Genomic DNA, 26,379 nt, shown 5'->3' with positions numbered 1-26,379 from the left:
GGAAATTGCTTTGAGATCCTTGGGAGACTTTCTCTACGTAGCAATTATCATCTCCAATCCCTCCTACTACTCGAATCTTGTCTCCCCATACAAAAGAATACAGTTTATGTTGCATCCCATTTTGTAGTAGTTGTTTCTCCACACAAATGTTTCTTTTTACCCCAGAGATGGCAGCACTTCAGTGCTGGTTAAGTAATTATATATGGCTGTGAACTGCTAGCATTTTGACATAAAAAGAGCTGGGTTATTTATTATGTGTTATTATTTAGGACAGTGAAAACCAATTTGGTTTTCTTTTTTTGTATGTGCATTTGAATAACACGATCCTTTCAGTTAGTACTTCTGATGTTATTATACAAATCTGAATTAAAAACAATCTAGGTTTTGGTGCAATGATGTTTGGGCTCTGATAGTAACTTGTAACTACAATTATGGTATAAGACTGATGAGTGTGAACAACCTAACTACTTTGCTAAAGAGAGGAACATAAAGAGACTGTCTCACTACTAAGAAAGAAGCAAAACAGAAGACCGTACATATTTACGTTTCACTTTACAATATGTTCTGTTTGACAGTACTCACTGTAACAGCTCTAAATGCTGTATTGCTATTTTATTTCAAGGGTGGATAAGGAAAACCAAACAAATAAGAAATGACAGAGGAAAGTGGACAGTACTCACAATTTCATTGTAAGTAGGGTCAGTGCTTTTTGGAACTGTTCTTGTTTTCCTGCGACTGACCTCATCAGGATCTGGTAAAAGATAAAATTCAGCATGTGCACTTGGGGCAGAGCCATCTGGGAGGCGCTGAAAAATAAAAGGGTTATAAATATGAATGCCTATCTTCTAGCAAAGAAAACAAATAAAGAAGTACCAAATGAAATCTAGACTTTAAGTAGACATAGAAATATATTACACTCTCAGTATTCTCTTGGCTAAATTGGAGTAGTAATGTAGTAAACAACAGAAATTCTTAGAATTCAGCTTCATATTGAATCAGAAAATAATAAGCAAAATAATAAAAGTGCCTATCTTTAATACTTTATGTTGCAGTGGAAATCCCTTAAGCATCAATCTGCTTTAACTTAGTTTAAACTGATACAAAGTCTAGCCCTTCCATTTTCCAGAGCAATGCCTAGAAACTGGACTCCTGCCAGTCAGCTCCTATTGATTTTAACTCCTAAGTAGAAGTGCTGATGCTGGGGAAGAACTGATTGTTTCTAAGGGCATTTCATAAAGGATATTACTGTAGGAAAGCCAGGAGCTTTTCCTGCAGCAGTATGGGCAGAACAGGAGTCTTATAATAACAGTGTGTCCCACCTCTCCCATCGCACAGCTGCAAACACTCTTTACCATCCCAGTTCAGATTGCTTGTGATACTCCAGATATTCCAGCTTACAGTAGCCATTCCAGATCACAGCCAATCTATTTATCAGCCTCAATCATTTAATCACAAGTAACTGTGGAACAAGTATCTTCTAAGCATATGTCAGGTAGCGCTTAGCTTACAGTTAAGCAGAAATCTCTGTGCTGGTAACACAATATGCGATCAGAAAGCAGAACTTGGAGCATAAAAGCATGGGTGTTTATCAAAATATCAGCAATTTTGATAGTATTATCAGCATTTTAGGTTGCCTGTGAGCTGGCAGGTAAACTTGCTGTGACAGGATGCAAATGCAAATGCAGGCAAAAAGAAAAGATTTTAAAATGTTTAGAATAGACGAACTCAGAGCATTATATAGGCAGTTGCTTTTATGCTTACCACTCTATTTTTACATGGCTCAGAATAAAGTCATTTCTCAGATTTTGATTATTCACAGTACGTGACTGGAAATAGGGGCTTTCTACAGGCATTATCAACAACACATCTCTGAGAAAGGAGAAACCACTGGTGTTCTAGCAATAAATAACTTCTCTATTGGGAAGAAAAACAGCGCTTGTATGTATGAGCAATCAGTTCTTGCATATCAAATCTCTGCTCTGTGATATCTGAAATGATCCTTCAAGGCAAATGATGTGGTCAACTGCACAGCTTAATATTGCTATGGCTTACACTGTACATCATCAAAAGATGTACTGCTCAGATCATCATATATTGTCACCCTATGTGAACGATTAATGTTACTGTCACTAAGGTCCCCCAAAGTATATCTGTTTTAAAATACACATGGGATTTAAATAGGTGGGATTCACCTGTCAAAATAGGAATGCCTTTAAGTGTCAATGAAGCTAACAGATATTTCCCTAGGACAGAGTACCACACTGTTAATGCAGTATTTATGATTTATACTAAAAAGTCCATCTCTGTTGATCTAGGACTATATTAAAACTCCAATCAAGGAATACAAATCACGATAAGCTGAATAGTCTCTTGAAAATCAGAAATAAAAAGGAAAACTAGCCTTAAATATTAGTCCAAGCTACCAGGATCCTAACTGTAATCAAGCTCTTTCCTTCTCAATGAAGAGATGAGTGTTGCTGTACCTTAAAGGCCAACAAATTTTAGTTGCTTCAGACAAAAAGGGGAGCATCTTTAAAAAACAAGGTGGGGGGCGAGCAGATGGGTCATGAAGAAGGCTGTCCTATGTGTTCAACTGAAGCCCAGCACAAGAATCTTCACTAGCTCAAGCACAGAAATACAGTATGGGGAGAATCCCACACAATTTAAGGCTTTATAAATCACCTCAGCAGTGTATTGCCTGTGCAGCAACCATGTTGGAGCTACTAGTGCAAGCTCAGGTCAGTGGCAGCAAAACAGGACCCAGCAGAAACAACGGCAGCATCTGCTTGCTGGCCACGCAGGGTGAGCCAGAGCTCCAAAAGCAATGCCAGCCCACGCTATCCATTGCTCCCAGGGGAAGCTCTTTTCAGGAGGCAGGATGTCAAACATTGCTCCACTTTGAGCTGGGGAGTTAGGAGAGGGTGCAGGCATGTGTGCTGTGCCTGCTCTGCATGCTTCAGGATAACAGACACAGACGGGCCAGGGTAGTTTGCATGAGAAACAGCTTTCTCCCTCACCTGCAATGGAAAGAATCCAAGCTGATTGCTGTGTGATTGTTTAACAGCACATGGGTATCCAAAAGAGTGCGCTATGAATTGGACAAAAAGACAGATAAAATCCTCTCTGTACCTTTGAGTCGCTCCTTGCATCCTAGAAGCAATTCTAACACCTTGTCTAACCTCTAGCCAACTAACCTTCCTCCACCAGCCAGCTCCTCCCAAATTTTAAGGAAGGTATTTCACAATACTACTGTGGCTACATGAAATACAGGCAGAAAACTCACTCCTTGCTATCCCTTTGAATGTAGCTAACTATATGTTGAAAGAGGTGAGTGGGAGGAAAAGGTCATGAAAGAACATAAAAAAAGAGAATATTTTAGCAATTCACAGAAGAAAACTCAGGGCAGAGCAGTTGCTCTGGGATGTTTCAGAACTAAAAACAAAGCCACTTTTCATGAATAGTAGCAATCAGCAGTGTCACTGTCAGAGAGGCAATTTAAAAGGCAGCCACCTGAATTCAAACTGAAGATCTTAGTTCTGGTTGTTGGGGGATTATTTTTTTTTCTGCTTTACAGATAATATTTTCCTGCTCCAGCTTCCCTTGCCAAGGGAGGCAAACAGGTCAGGCAAAGTCAAATTTCCACAAGTGTCCCAAGTCTCCAACTGCAACAGCTCTGATAAGGCATCAAGTGATTAAAGAGCTTCAACTGAGTGTTGGCATAAGGACTCCAAGTCAGGTCATTCACTCAACTACCCTCCTGTAACTCCTGACATGACGTAAAACATCCGTCAAAACCCTCTAACTCTTAAAAAGGCCCTCTCCCATCACAAACTCATCATCCAAAACTGTAGAGGAAGAGCATGTATAAATCAACTGGGGCTTTATAGGAGCAGAGTTTGGGTAGGCAAAGGCACAGTGGAGCACTGGATAGTAATACAACAGACAGCTTCATTGGCTGTAAGCTTCTGTCCTTGGTGGGACTAGTCCAAGTAATCATCTTCTGCAGATGCTCTTTTCAAAGTCCTTCAGGCATAAGTTAGTTACACCTATCAAATCATCTACCTATGAAATGCAGACTTCACATTAATGAATAACCATGAAGAGAGCAAAGCCAAATTACAAACAGATCAAAATGAATCCCAAAACATTTAAGGTGGGATCTCAATATTCTCTTTGTATAAATTCGTAAGTCCCTACATAAACTTGGTTATATGCTCAGTTTATGTCAGCTTTTCTTTTGATTTGCACAGTAGTTTAGTATTTTCTTATAAAGGGTCTGCTTCAGTGAAGGTTTTCTTGGGACAAGAGTTGCAATGGCCATGGAAGGAGCTGTACTTTGCCAGATCCTCCATATCAAGAACAAAGAGGAATCTTGGCAGCTTGAAACCAAGAGTGGGATTAACATGGTAGAACTATCATCTTTCTAAATGCGTATCTAATGTAAGAAAGACCGTTAAAATCTGAAGTTGAAGTAAGGTGTTTTATTAAGAGAACTAACACAGCAGGAAAAAAACTCCAATTTTGGGGACAAACTAATCCTTTCTCAGGCTTTCACATGTGATTTGAGCAGCTGTTTGAATGAAAGAGAATGGAGAAAACATCAGATATTTTTTTCTTCCTAAGTATGATCTCTGCTGTCATATTCCACAGTGTCACATTTAGTAAGCAAAACCACTGGATATCCTTTCACTCTTACCTCAGAAAGCATTGGCAGGTTTACACTATATATTAAATAAATGTGAAGAATATCAGACCTAGATGCCAGTCTCATTTGGTCCAAAGAACATTTTTTCTGATGGGTTCATAATCGTAAGATTTCTAGATTTCCATAGAATAATACTTCCAGGAGCCTTATGAGTCAATTCTAGTATCTAGCAAGAAAACCTTCTGTTATTAGTGGATCAAAAATCACTGATATCTTTCCACAGTCCAGGCCAGCAGGAAAACCAGAGGGTCCCTTGGTAATGTCATTTTGCACATTAACTATTCTGCAAAACTCTTACAGCTTGAATGTGTTTATGGTTAAACAAGCAGATAAAAACAATGTTTTAGTTTGAATTCTGTTTATATTTAAATCTGCAGTCACTTCACTAAACCTGAAGGAATAGACTAAGTCTCCTGAAAAGAAAATGGTTTACTTCTGAAAATGTTTAAAGGAAGTTACTCCCAATTTAAATGCTTGTTCTAGAGCATGGTTTAACCAAAAGCCTTAGTTCTTCTGTTGTGTACACCTGCAAATGAATTCAAGTTGTAAAAATGCATTGACTGCAAAAACAAAACAAAACAAAAATCAAAAAACAAAAAACAAGTTGCCAAGAGAAATATGATTGCTTTCCTTACTATGCCTATGGACAAAAAACCCCAGTGATTTTGATCTGGAGATAAAAGGAAAAAAAAAAATGAGTTGAATTTGGAAGCTGACTCTGTGCTTTCTTCAAACACAAACAAGCCACTACTGTACAATTTTCTCAGAGAAAGACCTGCCTACTTGACTCTGACAATGGCTGATGTTTTGAAGGAACTGAGCTATGATTGTTTGTATATATGAGTCTAAAAAAACAGTTGCTTTTTGAAATGTTATTTACCTCTAAAGCAATGCGAGTGCTGAAAATATTTGAGAGAGGGAGAGAAAGTAAATAATACTTTGAATCTATTTCCCTCCACAGCTGTAATTCAATACTGAAAAACTAATCCAGAGATATATCTGTTATGGCTATGTTCCATTATTCCTTCCAATATTATTTTCCAAAACAAAAAAAGTATTGATATTTACTTACAGAAAACCACACAGAAAGGTAATGACTGGTGTAATTCAATTTTAAATATATTAGCTATGGCGGGGAAATAATGGATGAAATTCAATTAATTTTTCCACAAGAACTACATTATCCTAATGACTTTTCTCTCTTGATCTTTACTAACTATTCAAAACTCTCCTTAAGGATGGATTAATTGTTGACATTAAAAAGGGCTAAATGCTTCTTCATAATTTGCCATATTTTAAACTATGCAATTTAGCATGAGCATGAATTCTAGACCTTGCTCAGATGAATTTTAAGGAAACTTTCATGACAGTAAAAGGACACTTCAGGGATAATTTATTAAAATGTTTATTAAAACTCATTTCTTCCTAAATGCCATTCAGTTTTCTTTTTAGGTGACTCATCTCTCAAATTCATGTCATCGCATCTTGGTCTTAGACATGCAGATACTTTCCCACCTTTTTCTCCTGGTGTGAAACAGATTGGTGGCACCTGAACATTTGATAGTTCCAGCTGCTGCTCTCTTTCTCCCAGTTATTCATTTTCAACCATCCTGACACACACACACACACACACACAAAAAAAAGGGACCAAAGGCAACTTGCATTCATTAATGCCACCTTTCCTCCTCTATAAATAACTTGCTTTCTTCCTCCAAAATTAATTTCCTGGACATTTTCAAATCTCAGTTACTCTCTTCCGCTTCGTCAAAAAAAAAATTCTTCAGGCTTTAGGCAGGCTCCCATTTCAGCTACTCCCTCAAAAGCGGGGGGAAAAGTCCTTTAGATTGCCCAGTAGCTCTGACACTTAGTTTTCCCATCCTTCACCTTCATCTTGTTTTTTTTCTCTTACCTACACTGCCCTAAGAATTTCTCTTCTATTTCACTTCTTTGTAGTGAAGGACTACAAAATATTCCTTAATATTTAACATTAAGATGTCCTTACATATTTAAGCAACTTATTATTATACTAAATGGTTAGAAAAAAAATCAGATCTCCAAAGCATATATATATAGATTAAATTTAGACATGAGACAAATTTGGGTATTATCCAGTAAAGGAGGATTAGAAAAAAAATCCACTGAAGAAATCAGTCTCACCCCCCAGTAACCTGTACAAAGCAGCAGCTGCCTCCTGACTAAATTAAAGCTCATAAGAAATGTGGAAGAGCCGTCAGTACTGATGCATATGTAATTCACTTTCTTTGAGTGGTGTAGTCTCGTCTGTATGTACTGTAGCAGGAAATGGCTAAACTCCATCTTTGTAAGCTGCAGTTTAATTAACAAATACAGCCCCTGCCTTAGAAAGGATAAAATCCTCTGGGCTAATTGTAAATTTAGAGATTTGAGAAAATAATCAGGACTAAAACAATGACATCCCCAAGGAAGAGGTCCCTTCAAGGAACAGGTTAATAAGATACATAAATCTTGACATTGTTGTCTGAATGAGAGGTTGCTCTCTTACTTCATAAATCGTAATATGGGCCTGAAGAGCCTTCCTTCTTTTTCCTCTGAGATCTGCGCATTGCAAAGCACTGAACACTTCCTCTACTTGACTCTGCCACTAAGCTTTTTATTTTTCTGTCACAAAATATTTTCAAATGACTTGAAAGCAAATGCAAAAGAAAATCATCTTTGCAGTAATTAAATAATAATTACAGGAAAGATAATCCATTATATTGCTGTGGTGCACTGTGCACTGTATGCTATTGACAAGAAAAAACAAAAAGCAATTGGCCAAAAGTGATAGCACAAATGAGGTATTTTTTCCATAAATTACTTTTTCACCTAAAACTGGAAAATATTTAACTGCTGGTCTCCAAGATAAGCTTTTTCTTTTCATATTTTTGGATCCCATATTTCTTTTCCTTTTCTCTGTTAGCAACTTCATTCCTATTTGTATCTCATGCACATATAAGGTATGCAGATAAACAGAGAAGACACACTGTGGTGTGTCACTGGCAGAGCAACAACAACAAAAATGAAGCTGATCCAAATCTAATGCAGGGAAATGAAATGAGCTGTTGTTTCAGAACAACATATGTGTTGTTTCAGGGAAGTTCTGGGAGGCATTTGCCACCTTTCAGAAAACCAGCAATGTTGGTGGTGGCAATGGAGCAAACCTCCAGACGGCTTCGTCATTGACTGTGATAAAAATGCAAAGGTGATCTGTCACTGTTACCGCTTTGAATCTCTGAACAGAGCTTCTGCACACTGTGCAGCTCAATATCTTCAACATCCTTGTCAACCTGTCTGCGCCACATGCAGTTTGTCAGGGCACCAAATGCACAAACTGTGCCTAATGTAGGTGCTGTTTATTCAAGAAAAACAGTGCTTTGTAACCATGGTTTATTCCAGCCTTCTCTCTCCCAAGTGAAATAAGGTATTATTGTCCAAAACGTGCAGGTTTGCTGGTTCAGCTTTGTTTGTAGTAGAGTAGTACAGAGAAGGACCGGCGTAGTCTAGCTGTTACTGGAAGACCGTATCCTGCACACCTGATGAGGAGAGCTATGCCAGCACGAATAGTGTCTAGTGCTGTCCTGAGTCACAAAATCTCTAAAGAGTGGATGCACCATCATGCCAACACTGTCCCAAACCTGCTGGCTATCAAATGGGAGAAAAAAGCAATCACTGAGTGAGAAGGACAGCTTCACAGCTCAGGCCTTGCAATAAAGACACAGTTCTTGGCAAAAATGTTGATGTGTTGTCCTATTACTGTGTATATGTGAGCTTGCTAGGCAAGTTTCCATGGAAGTCTAAGCAGATCTCTTTCTTTAATTAAGGACAGATGGGATATGGTCTCCATGCTCATCTTCTGTGGTTGGAAACTGAATTGAGCCTTAAATCTTCACTGAGTATAATGGGAGCAATATTCAGTTGCCTAAATACAACAACAATTCAGGCGCCTCATGCCAAAGAGGTCAAAAGATCTGTGTATGGAGGCAGGAATATAACATAGACCTCATGGGAGACCAGCACCCAGGAGTAGTAGTTGGAAGTCAAACAAGATACTTCATGGTTTCTAAAATAACCCTGATCAAGCAACCGAATCCCACCACATCATGTGTGTAGGTGCCTTAATTTCAAACTAAATCCAACTCTAATTAGGTCAAGGCATATAGAGATACACAAACAATGGAATCTTTCAAAGCATGTAGCAATGCTAAATGCTTAACAAAGTTTTTCCTTTTAAGCTGATCTGCTTCAGTCACTTGAGAGTAAAGCCCCTGGAAGTCTGTTCATTTTAGCTACTTCAGTTTAAGCATTGCTCTATGATACCCAGATGGTTACAAGGGTTTGCCTTCCAAGCCTTTCTTTCTATAAAGCTCTGAAACCAGAATTGAACACTTTCAGAAAGATCAAGAAAGAAAGAAAGAAAGAAAGAAAGAAAGAAAAGATATACAATTGATACCCAGGATAACAGGAGTGATTTTTTTTTTTTTTTTTTTTTTTTGTCTCAACAATGAAAAAAGAGCTGTGTACTAGGATAGACCCAAGCAAAGTGGGGAAGAGTCTGTACAACCACAGGACTATGAACTGTCAGGTAGAAGAGGCTCATATCTTTTACTGACCATTGGCAGCAGCAGACAAGGAGGACTAGTACTTAGCTCCAGCAAGTAATGATATAACCTTGTGCACCTTTACTGCTCTTTCTGAACTAACAAGAAATGCTGCCTTTTGGTCACATACTTATCCTCTTCTCTCCTTGTCTAGGCACAGATAGCAAGTGAATACAAAAATGCATAAAGAAACAGTGATAGTGGTATGTCTATCTTCATGCTACAGTATATCTCTTCTCATTTTCTTAATCAATTACTTAAAAAGGTTTTTATGTGCCTGGAACAGACTACTTTCAATGTCTCAAAAAAGAGCTCTACAGAGCTTCCTCCACTTTTCTCTAGATTATTCCACAGCTTGCTGCCTCCCTCCCTAAGCAAGCATTTCATTATATGATGCATGCAATTTCTGCTCCTTAATTACATTGCAGTGTTTCTAGTTATGTTCCTGTTTAATGTCCTAAATAATTCCTCTTGAACCTTGCCGTCTTATTCTTTAAATATCTGCACAATCGACTTGTGTCCTTGTTAAGCCGTTCTTAACTAATTTAAGTTATAGTAACAATAAATCACTTCTCAAGAATCAATCAGTCCCAAGCAACCCTACTGAGAAATGTTCTTTGAACTTGCATCCTAGTTTTCAAGTATCTCCCTGAGACAAATATTCCAGCATCAAAGCCTGACAAAGACAAACTACTTCCTTTCTGCGCCATGACATCAGGATCTGGCCTTTCTCGTTGCCCTCTCTCATAACAGCCTCACATCTCACTGTTTGTTTGTTTTTTCCTGACGTTACTATACGATATAGATCTATATCTCCCTGAGGTAATAGATTTCATTTGTCCAGGCTGCCTGTAGGGTTCTGCAAATCGCTTTTATTTTCTTGCTCTTGCCCTATCTTCACTATTATTTTTAAAGTTTTCCTCATTGGCAACCAATGGCAAGTTTAATTTTTGTTCATCTTTGTCTCTCAGATCACTCACATTTATTAAACAGAACTTGCTGATTTCTTTCTTCAACACAGATCAACTATGTAGGGAACTACTTGCTTAAAAATTAGCAGTTGGAATTTAGAGCTGAGGCAGTACTCGACTGTGATAGATTAAAGGGTTTAACACAGAACAATAACACAACTACTGGTACAACGTATTTGTCAAACATCTTAAATGACAAATGTGTTGGAATCCAACAGTAATCCCTGTGCCACGAGAGCAGACATCTTCTCTTCCCGATTTAAACTACTGCTGAGTAATAGTACCTTTTGTTTATAGGTGTTCAGCTAATTTCAAGTTTCAAAGAGAACACGTCTATCTAAGCTAATTTACATTCATTTTTAAAGTAAAAGCATTTTCTAACCACTAATGTGAAATTCAATCCAATCTCCTTATACACTAAAGTTAGCTCAAGAGCTTTCTTATGGCTTTTTATTCTTTTCAGTAGCAGTCTAGAGAGAACATCATCTGAATGTCTTACCTTCCTCCATCACCCAAACTGCTGATTTAATTCTGTCACTGATACTTATCTATCTGACCATGAGCCAGCAATGTGCCCTTGTGGCCAATGGTATCCTGGGGTGCATTGGGAAGAGTGTTACCAGCAGGTCAAGGGAGGTGGTCCTGCCCCTCCACTCAGCCCTGGCGAGGCCTCATCTCCTGTACTGTGTCCAGTGAGACATGGAGCTACTGAAGAGAGTCCAGCATAGGGCTACCAAGATGATGAGAGGGCTGGAGCACCTGCCACATAAGGAGCAGTTGCGAGAGCTGGGCCTCTTTAGCCTGGGGGAAGAGAGGACTGGGGGGGGGGGGGGATCTTATCAATGTGTAAAAGTACCTGAAGGGAGGGTGGAGGGTGTCAAGGGGACGCGGACAAACTCTTTTCAGTTGTCCCGTGTGACAGGACAAGAGGCAATGGGCAGAAACTGAACTACAGGAAGTTCTGCCTGAAGGTGAGGGGGAATTTCTTCACTGTGAGAGTGACGGAGCACTGGACCAGGATGCCCAGAGAGGTTGTGGAGTCTCCTTCTCTGGAGATAGTCAAGGCCTGCCTGGATGCAACCCTGTCTAACATGCTCTAGGTGACCCTGCTGAGAGGGAAGGTTGGACTAGACGATCTCCAGAGGTCCCTTCCAACCTTACTGATTCTATGATTCTATCTGAATAACTTCTGTTCTGCTCAGAGAGATTCCTTCCCAGTTGCTTTCTGTCTGTGGGCAATTTGCCAGGCTTCACCTAGCTGTGGAACTTCTTCCTCATCCCTCTCGGCTAAACCAAGGGCTGCAGTAAAGAGAGCAGGATACAGTCATAATATTCTGAAAGGGTCAAATGCGGCCCTTTTTATTTAACTGATGGGCATAGAACTGCTGGCAGGTAATACATTTAGATCTGCATATAATAACAGTTTTTAAAGCATAAACATCAGCACACCAATGAGAACAAAGATGAGAACCAACTCTGAAGCAACAATAAATCTGCCCTCCTTCCCAGTCCAAGCTAAAGCCAAGCCCAGCAAAAGCAGGGGAAGCATTCACCTATACTGCTCTTGGGGACTCCCCTACTGCCCTGCACCTGCAGGCTTAGAAACGTCTTTCATCCCCTTGGCTTAGGGAAAGCTTGGCTCTCACCTTTCTTCCCCAAGCCCTTCATCTATCACGTTTTACAAATGTTTTTTGGAAGCAATTTGTACTTGGATGGTGTAGGACACGAAGTGGAGAAGAGGCTGGATGTCTGTGTAAGCCTAAAGCTGATTACTAATTTGTCACCCACATATCACCTACCCTAGAATCATTAATCATTGGGAGAGGTTCATGACAGCTTCAGAGCTTTGTTAAAAGGAAAGCTGGATGTAGTTTTGGAAAATACTGTAGGAGTTTATTTTTCTTCCAGCATATTTTCCCCTTGTAAAATTGGTTCCAAATTCATCACCCACACACGCTTTCCTGAATTTTAGCAACATTTATAGGCATGAGGCTCAGGGACAAGTTGGCTTTGTTTCTGCTCCCTACTCGCCCTGAGGAGTTATTCTGTCCACAAGAAGTAATGGGCAAGAATGCTGAGCAGCAAGGATTGAAAAGTTTAGCTGCTTATCTAGAAAAACAGGGCATGCCTGAAGTCATGGCAATGGACAAAACATACTTCTGTGCCAGTGCTGAACCACTATTCCCTTCTGATTCTCTCTGAAACTGCAAAAAATATATTAACCAAACTTTTTCTGATCATCAGAAATGGCTATTTCCTCTGCCTCTTGTCTCTTTTTGATTAGACAAGAGAATGCAGCAGTGCAGTGGTGTTTAGCCCTGCTGCTGCTGGCTGCCCAGTACTAAGCTAGTCCACAGCCCTCCCTATGTTAAATCTGCTATGACCTTGAATTCCAGCATTCTCTGTGTTGGACGAAGGGCAGTGGACTTGAACATTTCAGGTTCAAAACCTACATGTCTTTCAGTGTTCATAAATCCCATTACACAGTTTCTAAGAGATCTAGGAGCCTATGGCTTTATGGTATTCCCTCAGCCTTGCTTTCTGCCTCTTCCTGTTCTCCTGTTCCCATCTGTTCCCACATTTTTCCGTGTTGTGCTGTCACAAGTGGATTGCACTTGCTCTTAGCTGACAAGTCCTTCCAAAAGCCAAAATAAACCTTGCCCTGGATCCCATCTCTTTTCCTAAGACCACTTCTTGTGCTTTGCCAGGTACTGCACTGTTGTGTTTGTGTAAGAAGCTAGCCCTGCTCCAGCCCCTTCTGCTGTCACATCCTCCCCAGACTCCAGGCAAAAGCTCCCAGTCTCTCCATATAACCTCTCTAGCTTTTATCACTATGCCATAGAATCACAGAATCAGTAAGGTTGGAAGGGACCTCTGGAGATCATCTAGTCCAACCCCCGCTGCTCAAGGAGGGCCACCTAGAGCATGTTAGACAGGGTTGCATCCAAGCAGGCTTCAAATATCTCCAGAGAAGGAGATTTCACAGCCTCTCTGGGCAACCTGTTCTAGTGCTCTGTCACTCTCTCAGTGAAGAAATTCCATGCCAAGGCTCATTTTGGTCAGCTTCCAGCCTTCCAGCTTCACTTGATTAAGACAATATTGCCTCTACTGCCTATGCACACAGTGCACAGTATTGCACTGTCTGGATTTGAGTGCTGACTTAAGTGCCCCAAGAGACTGACTTAAAATTCCATAATATACATGTTTAGAAAATTGCATTTTATTATCATCATGGCTTTTGCATCTTTGAAAATTAGATTAAAGCTTTTCTCAGCAACTATGGTGATGCCTTTCAGATCATCAGCAAAAGCTGAGTCTGGTGTAAGTCACCTGATTTATAGAATCTCAGGATTCACATAAAGCTATAAAATTCTGGCGAAAATCATGAGACTTCACACCATTGTTAGTAACTCATAAATATCTATTTAATGGAATTCCTCTTTGCTGTATGTGCAGTTTTGAAGTGTAGAGAAACATTTGCAACCATTCTTAAATCCCTCCATCCGAATACTTTCAGTGCCTACATTCCTGGTCTAGATGCAAGTATTTTCTCTGTGAGAAAATACAGGAGGTTAGATTAGAGTAATGGTCCTTTCCAGTCCCTAAATTTATAAGGCTGTTCTACTCTGTTGTTATTCCTTTAAGTATTTTTAATAGAGTTTTCTTCAAGCAGGACTGGCTTTCCTAACACGACTGAAAAGTTGCTGTGGTTAGGGAGATTCTGAAGCAGATCTAGGAATAACTGATCTGTACATATGCAGCAAATCCGGCACATGTGGATATATGAATCAGATCAAAAGCACCTGCACTGTGGAGTTCATGCATGCAACCGCATGAGACAGTCCTCTGGCAGGTCTGCTCCAGACCGACTCTCTTTCAAGTGCGATAGCATTTTCTTCTGTGACATCCCACAGGAATGGGAGTAGCTTCATGAAAAAAAAACCTGCAAAGCTATTCCCTTCTTTAAAGAACCTATAGGACACTTGATAATGGCTATAAACAGCACCAGCTCCTTAGAGATTATCCTGTGTATCACATATTAATATGATTGGTACAGTAGTATCTGGATCTCTTATTAAAATCCATAGAGCCACCCCCATACAAACAATAAATAAAAATTATTTAAATAGATAAGAGTCATTTTCCATCACAACAACTGTCAGTTCAGTGAGTCTACATTTGGGATTAATTTGGCCCACTACAATTATTTTTGCATCTGAACACACCATAAAATCTCTATATAGAGATAAATTAAATGGGGAAGAGCAATACAAAAATTATTTACGATAAATTATGAAATTAAACAAGATGGCAAAGTAATCTCTGCACAGATGAACCACTAAAATATAATTAGTGAGACTCTGCAAAAGACCGAATATTCCTGAAATAGCTTTAACACGTCTTGAATAAGATATGATCTTGGCATACATTTAAATCCCTGTTCAAATCAAAAAAAAAAAAAAAAAAAAAAAAGAGAAAGAAAGAAAGAAAGAAAAAGAAAACAGTATGAGAGTATGATAGAGATATTGATCTATGGGACTGGAAAGCTGAAAAGATTACTAAGAAAAGATTACTTTTCTTTTACAGGTTTCTAGTCTGCAGGTAATCCAGTATCATAGTGCCCCAAAGCAGAGCTATTTTGTAATTCAGACCAGATGACAATGGACAGATGGACAGAAGAAAGGAAGGATACACAAGCCCAGGATTTAAAAATATGATTGCCAAAGTCAGGCTGCTTAAATCGTGACCTTACTTTCAAGTCATGAATCATTGTTAGTCTTTCTGAATTAGACTTGTAGCTCTTCTCTGCAATCTCACTAAAATTTGACTAAAATTTGACTCTATTGGATTTCACTGTAAGGTATCTACTTTCAAATGGTAGATAATAACTTTAGGTGCATTGTCCCTTTCCATAATGAACTGAACTCCAGATTTATTTTGATAAATTTTGATATCCAGAGCTATCTATGCTGTAATTTGTTTTTATTTAATTAAAAAGGCTGGAACTTTCTAAATTAAAGAACACAGTCAGGAGCTTATATGTCTAAAATGATAGGAACAAGGAGAAAAATTGCTTTCAACAGCTGCTGTTCTGTTCCTGCACATCTGCACATCACCTGGCTGAACTCACAATAATGCTAAGAAAATGACAATTTGCTTGTACTATTTAAAAACACTCCTTCCAATAGCCATAAGTTTACCAGAAGTTTATCAAGGTCATTCAGGTTTAAGAAAGCATAACAGAAAAAATAAAGAGGGCCTTATACTGCATCCTGAAAATAAAATATTATAGGCTCCGTCTGTGTAACACAGAAGAACGTTTTGCCAGCTAGAGGTTCCTCTGAACTGGACCCGTCAGGAGAGGTTGATCTCACCTATCAAGGGGGTGCATACGAAACAAAAGACAAGTCTCTCAGGACCCAAATGTTATTGGATGATATGGACCAAAATGAATATGCTTGAATTGCAAAGCAGAAGCCAAAGTGGCCAACAGAGAACAGTTGGGGCTATGGAAGCCTCATGTGACTCATACACCTAATTAAACAGTCAGTCTCATTTCATTACTGGCTGGTGCTCGCATACGTTCCTCACTCTGGCCCCATTTAGGTAGAGCGATTGTAATTCAGTCTGAGGTGTAGGAGACATAAATGTACACATTAAGAATCCGCATCAGTTAAGAAGTGCTTTAATTTCCTAGGCAAGCCGAGGTGGCGAAGGATCTCTAAACCACAGCCATTACTTGAGACTTGAGCAACTGGGAATTCAAGAGCAGATCTAGGCAGCTGAGCTCATTACGAAATGGCAGACAAGCTGCCTCCGCTGAGACCAGCGATAGCTCTCAAGATATTTTCACCAGCCGATTTCACCTGCCTTGTGTTGTGGGAGCTCTGCCAGCTTCCTCCTCTCATAGTCTGGTTCCAGCATTTACCATTTAGCCTCATGAAAGACAGTGTGTTACAAAGCTGAGCATCATCATACCAAATGACACAGCTTCTTAAAATACACCCCGACTCCGTCTGCCAAGTTCTTCCCTGTTGATACACCAGTTACATCTGACTTGAGGAAAGCGTATGGGTAATTGATCCACTGTCATAACCCCACGCTGACATCCCACAAAAAGTCATGTTGGTGTCATGACACCTTATGTCTGACTGTTATCAAAATATGCCAGCAAAAAGGGTCAAATCAGTCATCAAAGCTAGTTCTGCGTATGGCCTGGAAAAGCTGCCATTAAGCCAACACAGTTTCTTCATCTCTCCCACAACTACAACCACACTGAACAAGTTAAAAGGAAGAAAGAAAGCGTTAATGATGACAGGAAAGCATCACCATAATTTTAAGTTAAAATTAATTATCCCAGAAAGGATGTTTGAGGATTAACGTTTTCACGTTAAAAGTAAAGGATTACAATGGATAGGTTATGATAAAAATACTTACAATGTTCCTTATATGTTTCAACATAATTGTCAGTTGGGTGCCCTCATAGGATATGACTAATTGCACTCCAGGCTTATGATCAGTTGATTGAGGACCTAAAATAGGCCAAATCAATGGATTTTTTTTAGTGACTAGATCAGTGTAAACACATATCTAAAATACTACTTCACACAGGAACTAATACATAAACTGATGATTACCTGCTTAAATCAGGGATGAAATTAGAAAACATTGATAACGAGTATGATACAAACATTTAAGGAAGTGGTTTGACATGTGGTGCTCATTTTCTTGCTTGTATATTCACTGACAGTGAGGTTCCAGGCTTTCTAATTGACACCAGTCAGAATTTTGGTAGGAAATTTATGCTTAAGTTGTAAATAAGTGGAGGGTTTTTTTGTAGCCATTGATGGCACTAAACACTGTTGTTGCGATGCTTCCGTATAGCTAAGAACGTTGGATTTTTTTTGTAGTTCCCAACAGAAATAAAAAAATGACATAAAGGTTTGCAGACAGGTTCCAAAATAATCATAGATTTACAATAACAATATCTATACCTAACAGATATAAATTTTGCCTTCCTCATTCTGTATCTGTCTCTGTTCCAGGCTTGTTTTCATGCAGGCAATTGCTTTCACAGATTTTTTTCTAAAATACATTTACAGAGTCTAACTCTCTTCCCACTGAAGTCAGTGACAAAACATTTTTGAGTTTCCAAGCAAGAAGAACCAAGCTCATAATATGGAAGAAATGACTGAGCATATCCTTTTCCTTCTTTCTGCTGGAGGCATTGAGCCAGTGGTTTTCACTGCCAAAAAGGTGGTTCCTTGAAGTGGGGTAGGTAATGTAACTTACCTGACTCATGGAGACGGTGGAGAAAATACACAGATGGTTTTTACCATGACATATCAGGTAACAGGCATGTTACCATGGGTGGAGCCCATGGTGTTCCCCACAACGTGATCACTGAAGACAGGACAAGCACTGCCTAGCTAAATTAGCCCACTTTTACTTATGCAAACAGGGCTTCATTTGTTTAGACGGAAACCATGCTACATCCAATAGTATCTATTTACATTATTGTAGAAAATAAGAATTTAACCCTGCTAACCTTATGGCAAAACAGTGAGCTTGCATGAACTGAGTTCTCCTTTACTTACCTCACTAGGAAAAAAGTAGGTGACCTTAAGAGCTCAAACAGAAAAGCGCTGCTCCCCTGCATGTGCCTTGCAGTCTGCCACCCTGACACACTAGCCTTAAACCCACCAAGTGGGACGAGACAACGACACGAGCCAGTACAATATACTAGTAACTAATTCTTTAAATAGAAATGTATCTTTCTAAAAGAGGCAGGAATAAAGAACGATGATGAGAATTAAAGAATCACTTTCACACAGTAGGATTACGCACTCGCAGTAGGAAGGTTTTGGGGGTGTATCGGGACTGTTTGTCCTAAATAGCATCACCAACAGACAGGATTTTCACATCTTCCTTTTAGTCTTAGCAGACATTTGTGGACTCATTCTTGCTCTCTCTTTCTTTTCCACATGTGCAGCAGAGTTGTTACCAGTCAGGGCTGTAAGAACAAGACATCAAACTCATCTCCTCAGCTTTTCCTCTGTTATTCAGCAGAGGATGCAGCAGAGGGGAAGTTATAGAAAACAAGCCACATCATTGGCTATATTTTTATGCAGAAACCAAAAGCATAAACTCTAGAGTGAACGAGGCTAAAGTAACTGCTAAGCAGATAGAATTACAGTGGTGTAATGTACTATGGACACCCAGAGCCATAATATAAATTTTCCAAGCAGTCTGGATACAAACACTTCTGAGCATTTGGTGTTTGAACTGGAATTTTAGAATATGAACCCATCTCAAATTTCTTTCCTTTAGAGACTACACAAATTCATTTTTAATCACATCCTAATTAGAGAAGAGCCTGAAACAGACTCCTGAAGAATTGAAATCTTATGATGAAATCACTAAGCTGGGACTTGGAAGACATAGGTGCAGTTCTTCATTTGTTGTTGTCCTTTATGAACTTTGATAAATCACTTAGCTAGGCAATACCTTATTTCATTGCTTGTAGTATGCAAACAGGGACAGGGAGGGATAGGGGACAATAGGAGATGAAAACTTCATGAACCAGAAAATGTTAGTTTTTTTTTTTTTTTTTTTTTGAGGGTAAAAAAAGCAAGCAAAAAATTTTTTTTCTTCCCCCATCCAAAGCCATAATTTTGCCATTTTTTAAAAAACATGTGAGACTCTTCCTTTAAGTTCCAATAGGAAAGTTACCTAGAGTATGAAACACAGTGTAATACAAAGGAGTCGTGCTTGAACATAAGGGCACAATTCTCTTGAGGGGCTTTGTTAATATTGTGAATTGTAGTGGGTCATCCTGAGCAGTTTAGAAAAAGCAGATCTCAGAGACTAAATTGCATCATTTGTATTCAGTTGCGCATTATGCCTTTTCTTTCCTACCAGTACTACTATTGTTTTTTCTGCTTTATTTAGGTTTTATAGCATGAATGTTTATATCCAGTGGAGGAATTTTTCTATGGGACTTTGCATTTTCACTTTCAAGAAGCAAATGCAAATAAGCTTTTAATCAAGTTGAAAATAATGAAAAGCACAGGAGGGGAAAATGCACTTCTAACTGAGTATTCAAAGTGAAGTCTGAAAAAGACATTATAAGCATGGCTATTACTTAAATATTTACTTTTGCTATGTAATACATTGAGCACTAATTAACAAAAAAAAAATTAAATGTAGGAAAAGGAAAAAGGAACCAAAGGCAAGGAGTCTGATGCACATGGGAGAAACTTCTATCATTTACGTTTCATAATAAAAGACAGTTACTGTCATCTACACTCAGCTGTTAGATTGTATTTTAGGGTTTTCCCACATTCAGTCCCTTTGAAGTCCAGGTGATTTTATCTTCAAATGATAATAATTATTTCTAGTTTATCCAGCTTAGGCAGATGGACTTGAGCTCAGGCCCTGCATTTTTAGGAACTCTCAAGCTCTACTTGCCCTCCATTGTAGGCAAAGGCCAAATGCTGGTCAGTTATAGATGTAGATTAAAGCCTCACTGAAGCAAGATTTCCCTGCCAGGAATGGATTCTTCACACACTGCTGTCAATGGAAAAGCTGTGAAACATGAAATGAGAGGACCTGGAGTTTGACTGCCCATAGCCAAAATGAGGTTCACAGTATTTTATCCAGAGCGAAGATGAAAGTCAGCTGCCAATACATACTGCAGAAGAGCTCAAATGTTGTGATACTTTACAATCTCTTTCATCAAGGAACATATATACAGGAGCACTGTGGATCTGTTTCTTTCTTTTGGATGACAAAATTAAGGAAATTAGTGTTCAAATTAATTCCTACCTAGGGTGGTACGATCTCCGGACTTGTCAAAGGTATGGTTCCTTTCTTCATCTAGATCTGTTATAGCATGGTCAGGAACCACCAGCCATTTATTCCATATTTTGTGCAATGTATTCAATTTAAAACAAGTTCTGCATTATGCTTTGCACAGTGCATGAGAAATACAAACTGCGATAACTGCTGTACAGAAGATGGACCAAATCTTCTGCAGGGAAACTATATTTACTGATACACTGCATTTCACATGTGGACTACAAAGCAATGTGTGAATACTTATTAAATAAATATCACAACACTACCATGAGGGCGCTAAGTATTACTCTCTCTCCTAACCCTTAGATTTGTCTCACAACTTTCTTCTTGGTGATGGTCTGTTTTGACACCTGGCATCAAAAGGGTGCTGGAACCTGTTTTGTTTCCCAGGAACAGCCTTAGCTGACTGGCTGCTTGCTTTAGCTACAGCTTAGAAGGGAATGATAAGCCTCCAATGATTTCAACTTCAAATACACAGCTGTAGATACATACAGACACAGATGCATAACACCCTCTCATCGCTTTAGTCCTGTAAGCCAACATGAAGTACTGATGGCCAGTGAAACACTACATGCATCTGAAATAGAAATGCAACTTGTGGCCAAAGCCTTACATTGAGAACGAGCAATTGCATTAGACAGAAACACTATGTAACATGAGAAAAAAATATCCTACTCTCCCTAGGGACTATTCAAGAGGACTGGGATTCTGCATGGAGATGCATACTGCACATTTTTCTTTTCAAGAAGCTTGGATTTTGCTTTAGAAAGACACAGAGTCAGCTCTTCAGTGCACTAAATGGACAGAAGCCCACTAAAATGAACCAGGCAGTCGGCACACATGCCAGAACTTGACCTATGCTGTGCACTGTTATAACAAACAGCAAAGACTTCATGATTGTGTAACTTTGACAGAACAGTCTGAAATATTAATACTTTCAGGGGATATAACATTGAGAACAGAAAAATAAACTACATAGATTGTTAACAAAATGATTTTGATGGATTTTTTTTTCTTGCTTGTTTTTAAGGGCTTTTATAAAATGCTGTCTGTGAAATCATTCCTGTTGTATCCTGCTCTTCCTTTCTTGTAGTGAGCTTGGTATAATGAAATGCTGACAAAATTCAGTATAATTCAGAATTCACCCCACTGGGAATACTGAATCAGTATTCATGTCAAAGTAAATTTAGCACTGTTTTTTAATCTCTTCATTGCTAGGAGCACAGCACAAATTCATACATTTTAATTTTTATTTTACTTTAGTAAGTGTAATTACCTACAACATTTGTAAAATAAAACAGTGTAAGAAAAAGATACTATCTTGAACAAAATTCATAAGCTGCTTGTACCGGGTACTGGCTTTATTTTATATTGATCCTAACTGAGAGACAGATGATTTGATTGTGTAAAGGCTGAGAGAGAAATCACCATGCTCATGGAAAGGTACAACCCATATTAAAGCCATATGAAACCTGAGTTACTCTTTAAACTAGACAAAAATGAAGGCTCTTGTAAGCTCGTAAAGCAATGAAATCTGTGGGTAAAGGGTGTATTTGCTTCACAGTAATTGCCTCTCCTCTGCAACGTATCTCCTGCCCCAGCTCCTGACTATGGCATTTCTAAAGAGCTTACTTTCAAATCGAGAGCATTTCAGGGCACTCTCAGCAAATAAGACCCTCCAGAGCTAATGCACTGTGCTCTTCCCAGCCACTCTTCACTTGCTACTTTGTGGCTAGGCATAGTCATCCACCTTGTGCCTTAGCCTGGCTTGCCTTCTCCTTCTCACAGGCTGGATCTAGGTATGGTGGAGGGTGTCATGCAATGTACAGATACGTGAGCTGGCTCACAAACAGGTGGAGGAGGACATGGAATACAGAATAACTCCAATAAGAAAGGTAAAACTTAAAAAAAAAAATGAAGAGCACATGCTCTTGAATTAGCACAGGCACTTCTTCTCTTACCTAAGCTAGACCATTTACAACTAAAATCATGTACTTCCACACTGCCCAGAACTGGTGTCATACCAAAAGCAACTCAGGCATCATCCTTGTTCTCTGTTTTTACAGAGTGTAAACTAATTGGACCCTTGTATGTAACATACATTCTGTTAATAAATAATAATAATGAATTTTCTAGGCCAAAGGGAGATTTTTTTTTTTTCCTGTCAGGCACAGGTTTTGTGCTGAGTCTAGAAAAAATGTGTCCAAACTTCAGAAGACAGAGTGACAGAGTTCCGGAGCAGGAAAAAAAAAAAAAAAAAAAAAAAATCCGGCTAACTATATTGACTGAGGCTGGAGATATTAATCTCCCCTGACCAGGCTGTGACCGTCATTTAACAGGACCAGTAACTTCACAGTGAACGAGTAGATTGGGTTATCTATCAAACAGCTTTCATTGAACACTCAGTAAATACATTCTTACCTTTATTTCTTTATTTTCTTCTCTGATGGTGACACTACTGACTACAAAACGTAGGGCTCACTCTTCCACTGATATTAGATAGGAACCTCACTCCAGGAGCTATGACACTGTAACTTAATTCTCAACTTTATTACAGGCTCAATTCATGCTTTTGCATGAGATATTTACACCTAAATTCTCCATAATTCTTATGCACCTAAATCCTACTGAAACGTCAAAATTCCTCTCAGGATCTGAGGCTTAAATTTCCTTATGCCTCAGCTCACTCTCACATGCCTATGTCTTTGGTTAAAGAGTCTACAGAGACAGGCAGTCCCTGGATCCAGACTACAGGTTGCATTTGAACTCTGGTTTGGATTTTTTGTGACAAAATTTAGCTTCGTATCTTCCCAACACTGAGGCCATCTTTGCAGTATCTGATTTTGTATAGGTTAGAGCAACCATTAGCAATTTCCAATTGCTATAATGAATGTAATGTGATAATGGCATACCCTAATCAAAGAAACTCCACACAGGGGGAATCTTCCAAAGGCCGAGAAGCCAGAGTGGGATTACTTTGTTCTGAGGGATTAAATAAAAAAGTCATAGCAAAACAGACAGTAAATCCCCTGTCTGCGGAGAGGAGATATCAACATAATGGACATCCAAACAAAATATCCTGAGATACTTGCAGTCCTTTCTAAAATGTGGATAACTGGTGATCTTGGAAACTTCTTATCACTTGCAACACATAACAACTGGCTGAATTGTTCCAGTGCGGAGTGCAGCTGCAGGCTTCTTTATGAGATTTTGTTTTGCCGAAAAGCTCACTGCTGAAGACGATCTTCAGTGCAGTGGAGGACAATAAAATATTCGTGGTTTACATCATATGGCTTTTGCTTTGCTGCTTAATGTTGTAACACCAGAGATTAGATTAAATTAGGTGCTGGATAGAAGAGGGAAATGGGTTAAGTAACTACAAAGGTAAAGGGAATAATGCAGAATCTGATTTAGTGAGAAGTGAATTACAACTATCATTAATAATGTATGCCTGGGCATTAACATAATGAACTGTTATTTACCTGCTGCATTCATTGTGCAAATGACTTCTTTAGAAGTCATCCCTAATTTCCTTTGCTTGTCCAAATACTCATTGTGCGTTGTCACGACTCAAATCCTTTCCTCTAGATTCTTCCCTGAAGATTTTGTTTTGTAAAACAAGAAAACTGCCACAGTTTGTGCAAATAAACATTTACTTTGCATGTAGGTATGCTTATTCAAAAAGAAATGAAGCAAGGATGAAGAGAATATGCCAAAGTGAAATAAACCTGCAGGTCATATTACTAAAACATTTTCAAAGATCTTGTGAAGCTAGGAATTATTTATTGGATATCTATATAGCCACAAAAAAACCGCACTAAACACTTCAGACACGCCTTTGCATTACTACATTTAATATTATTAAAGACCTCCTGATTAGAAAACAAATAAAATTAGTAAACCCCATACCTAACATCACAGATGATGATTCTTCTGCCAGCGTATTTTTGGACCAATTCAGGAAGAAGCTGAGTACCAGCTCATTCTGGAAGGAAACAGAAATACTTTAGGGAATATCATATGTTGTATATCTGTTCCTTAAATTAATTCATTCAGAGCAGATTGCTGGTAGGTTTCTGATGTATATATTAGAATTAGCAACAATGGGAAGCCTTTCCCCTCCGATCAGGGCTAGGAAGCCCTTACTACTGTTGTGCTGCTTTGGGATAAAATCAAGGCCCTAACCACTTCTGAAGGAAACAACTTCTACATAGGCACTGGCGGGGACAGTGTTGCCCCTTATCACTGGCTCAGGGAGGCTTCACTGCTGCCAGCTGGGCTCCTTTCTATCACCATACTTTTAAATAGCAGTGTGCCAAGTAGGCTATATATACACATTCTTACTTCATCCATGGTGTCTCTCTCTCTATATATATATATATTAGCAGAAGCAGCTACTTTTACAGTGAAACAAATGCTGGAGAACACCTTTACTGTGTATGAATTTTGCCCTTGGCACAGGACCAACACCTGGTATCTGACCTAACTTGTAGCCTCCCTTATGCTTAGATGTTGCATACACCGTGCACAGGGGCTTAATCAACACTCCCACTGGACAGGCCCACACAGAGTTAACTCCTACCAGACAGCAATGGGGAATGAAAGAGATGATCATATTCCCCTATCCTGCTTAAGGAGTCATCCACCTTATGCACTGCACTATAATTTTTATTTTTATGTGTGTGACCTGTACTGCTCCAGTGAACATATATAACAGGTAGTTACATCTAGCTTTAGAGAATTAAAACAATAAACCTGACCTCCAGTTTTGAGTATTGTGGAAGGCAATAAAAATATGAATTCTGAAATGAGCTCTTATGACTCTGAATCAAAGGTGGACTGTAACTGCATTTTATTAGCTTTTTCATAAAGCTGCATTTCAGAATGCACATTTGTTCAAACACAGCTAGAATTGCTACATTCATACTGATGTTACATGGACTGACACTGTAACGAATGGGCTGAAGAAGAGACTTTTCAGATTCTAGCATTAAAATGTCATCATTGTTTTTTTCCAGGCTGTGGAAAATAATGTGTCTCTTATCAACAGGATGTACTTCATGCAGCATTTGTCTTGTTTCAGTTTGACAAGATGTGGCATGATTTGTGCAAGAAAAAAAAAAACTCAAAATGGAAGAGGTTAGTGACAAATGCAGCTAGTGTGCGGTTAACATCTGGGTTAGACAGAAGAACAAGATGCGTACAATCAGCCTGGAGATAAGATTCAGCAATTTGGATTTATTTTAGCAGTTGCCTCTTATTATTCATTCTACTGTTTGGAATTTTTCCTCCCACACTGATATTTTCTTTTTTTCTTTTTCTTTTTTTTTTCCCAAAAAAAAGATCAACCAAAAAGCTATTTTCCTTCGACTAAATGACAAATGATTAAGCTATTAGCAACGTATACTGCTGCCCATTCTGAGTATTATCAATTATTCTCGCCTTTCGTGAGGCTAGCTTATAGAGGAAAGCCCATACACCTGCTTCAGGCCGTGGCAGCTTTAAATAACAGGGTTATTCCTGTGGATCTGCATTTGCTCTTTTAGCACAAGTCCCAAGTGTAGGGAATCTCAAGGGTTGAAAGAGTATATTTTTGGCAGCTCGGCCTTTACTTGACAGCATGAAAATAAGCAGAGAAACTTAAGTAGCCCTTCTAGTTCAAAGATCTTGAGAGAAGTAGGCAGGAGGTAGAAGGAAGGATACACTGACTGACTTGAAAGCGAAATAAAAAACCCTGTGCTGAGCAGCTTGGTGTTCTGCTTTCTCTCTGCTCACTCTTTCATTAGGGTACAGACAGGCTAGTAAATAGGAAACAGGAAGATTATTTCAGGTGATCGTTCCAATTTCTCGTTTCTAAAGGAAATAGCACTCTGAAAAAAATGTCAGTTTAAAAACACAAGTGGACTTGGTGCAAAATTTTACATCAGGCATGAATGTGATAGGCATATACGCTGCTGATGCCACAGGGCTCATTTCAAAGCATTCCTTGTCTGTGTCTACTGTACTCAGCCTGATACTGAAGCATGTGGGGAAGCAACAAGGCTAATGATGGCAAATGGAAAGGAAAAAAAAATCAACAGGTCAGGTTACAGGGACATATTTTGCAGTTTATCCAGAGCAAAGTGCTTCAAAAGGCATGGAGGTGATCCCTTATATGTTTGCAGCAGTAGGCACTTTTCACCCTGCTGCTCATAAGACAGCAATTGCTCCCTGAGCTGAGTAAGCC

General features: G+C 39.0%; 1 protein-coding gene across 3 annotated transcripts in view; it reads right to left on the bottom strand.

Moving 5' to 3' along the window:
• Positions 1–26,379, bottom strand: part of PIK3C2G (phosphatidylinositol-4-phosphate 3-kinase catalytic subunit type 2 gamma) — a 275,977-nt gene that overhangs the window by 22,115 nt on the left and 227,483 nt on the right. For 2 of the 3 annotated variants that reach the window (XM_062591246.1, XM_062591238.1), the window contains exons 30-32: positions 24,063–24,138; positions 16,731–16,825; positions 681–806 (exon numbers count right to left, since the gene is read on the bottom strand). In XM_062591246.1, the coding sequence (XP_062447230.1) occupies positions 681–806; positions 16,731–16,825; positions 24,063–24,138 (297 nt within the window). Of the gene's footprint in view, positions 1–680; positions 807–16,730; positions 16,826–24,062; positions 24,139–26,379 lie in introns of those variants that run through there. The other variant, XM_062591256.1, reaches the window with a different exon arrangement.

The sequence above is a fragment of the Rhea pennata genome, chromosome 1, assembly GCF_028389875.1.
Source record: "Rhea pennata isolate bPtePen1 chromosome 1, bPtePen1.pri, whole genome shotgun sequence".
NCBI classification, from domain to species: Eukaryota; Metazoa; Chordata; class Aves; order Rheiformes; family Rheidae; genus Rhea; species Rhea pennata.
Note: the sequence above shows the minus strand (reverse complement) of the source record. Positions and strands in the feature narration are given on the sequence as shown.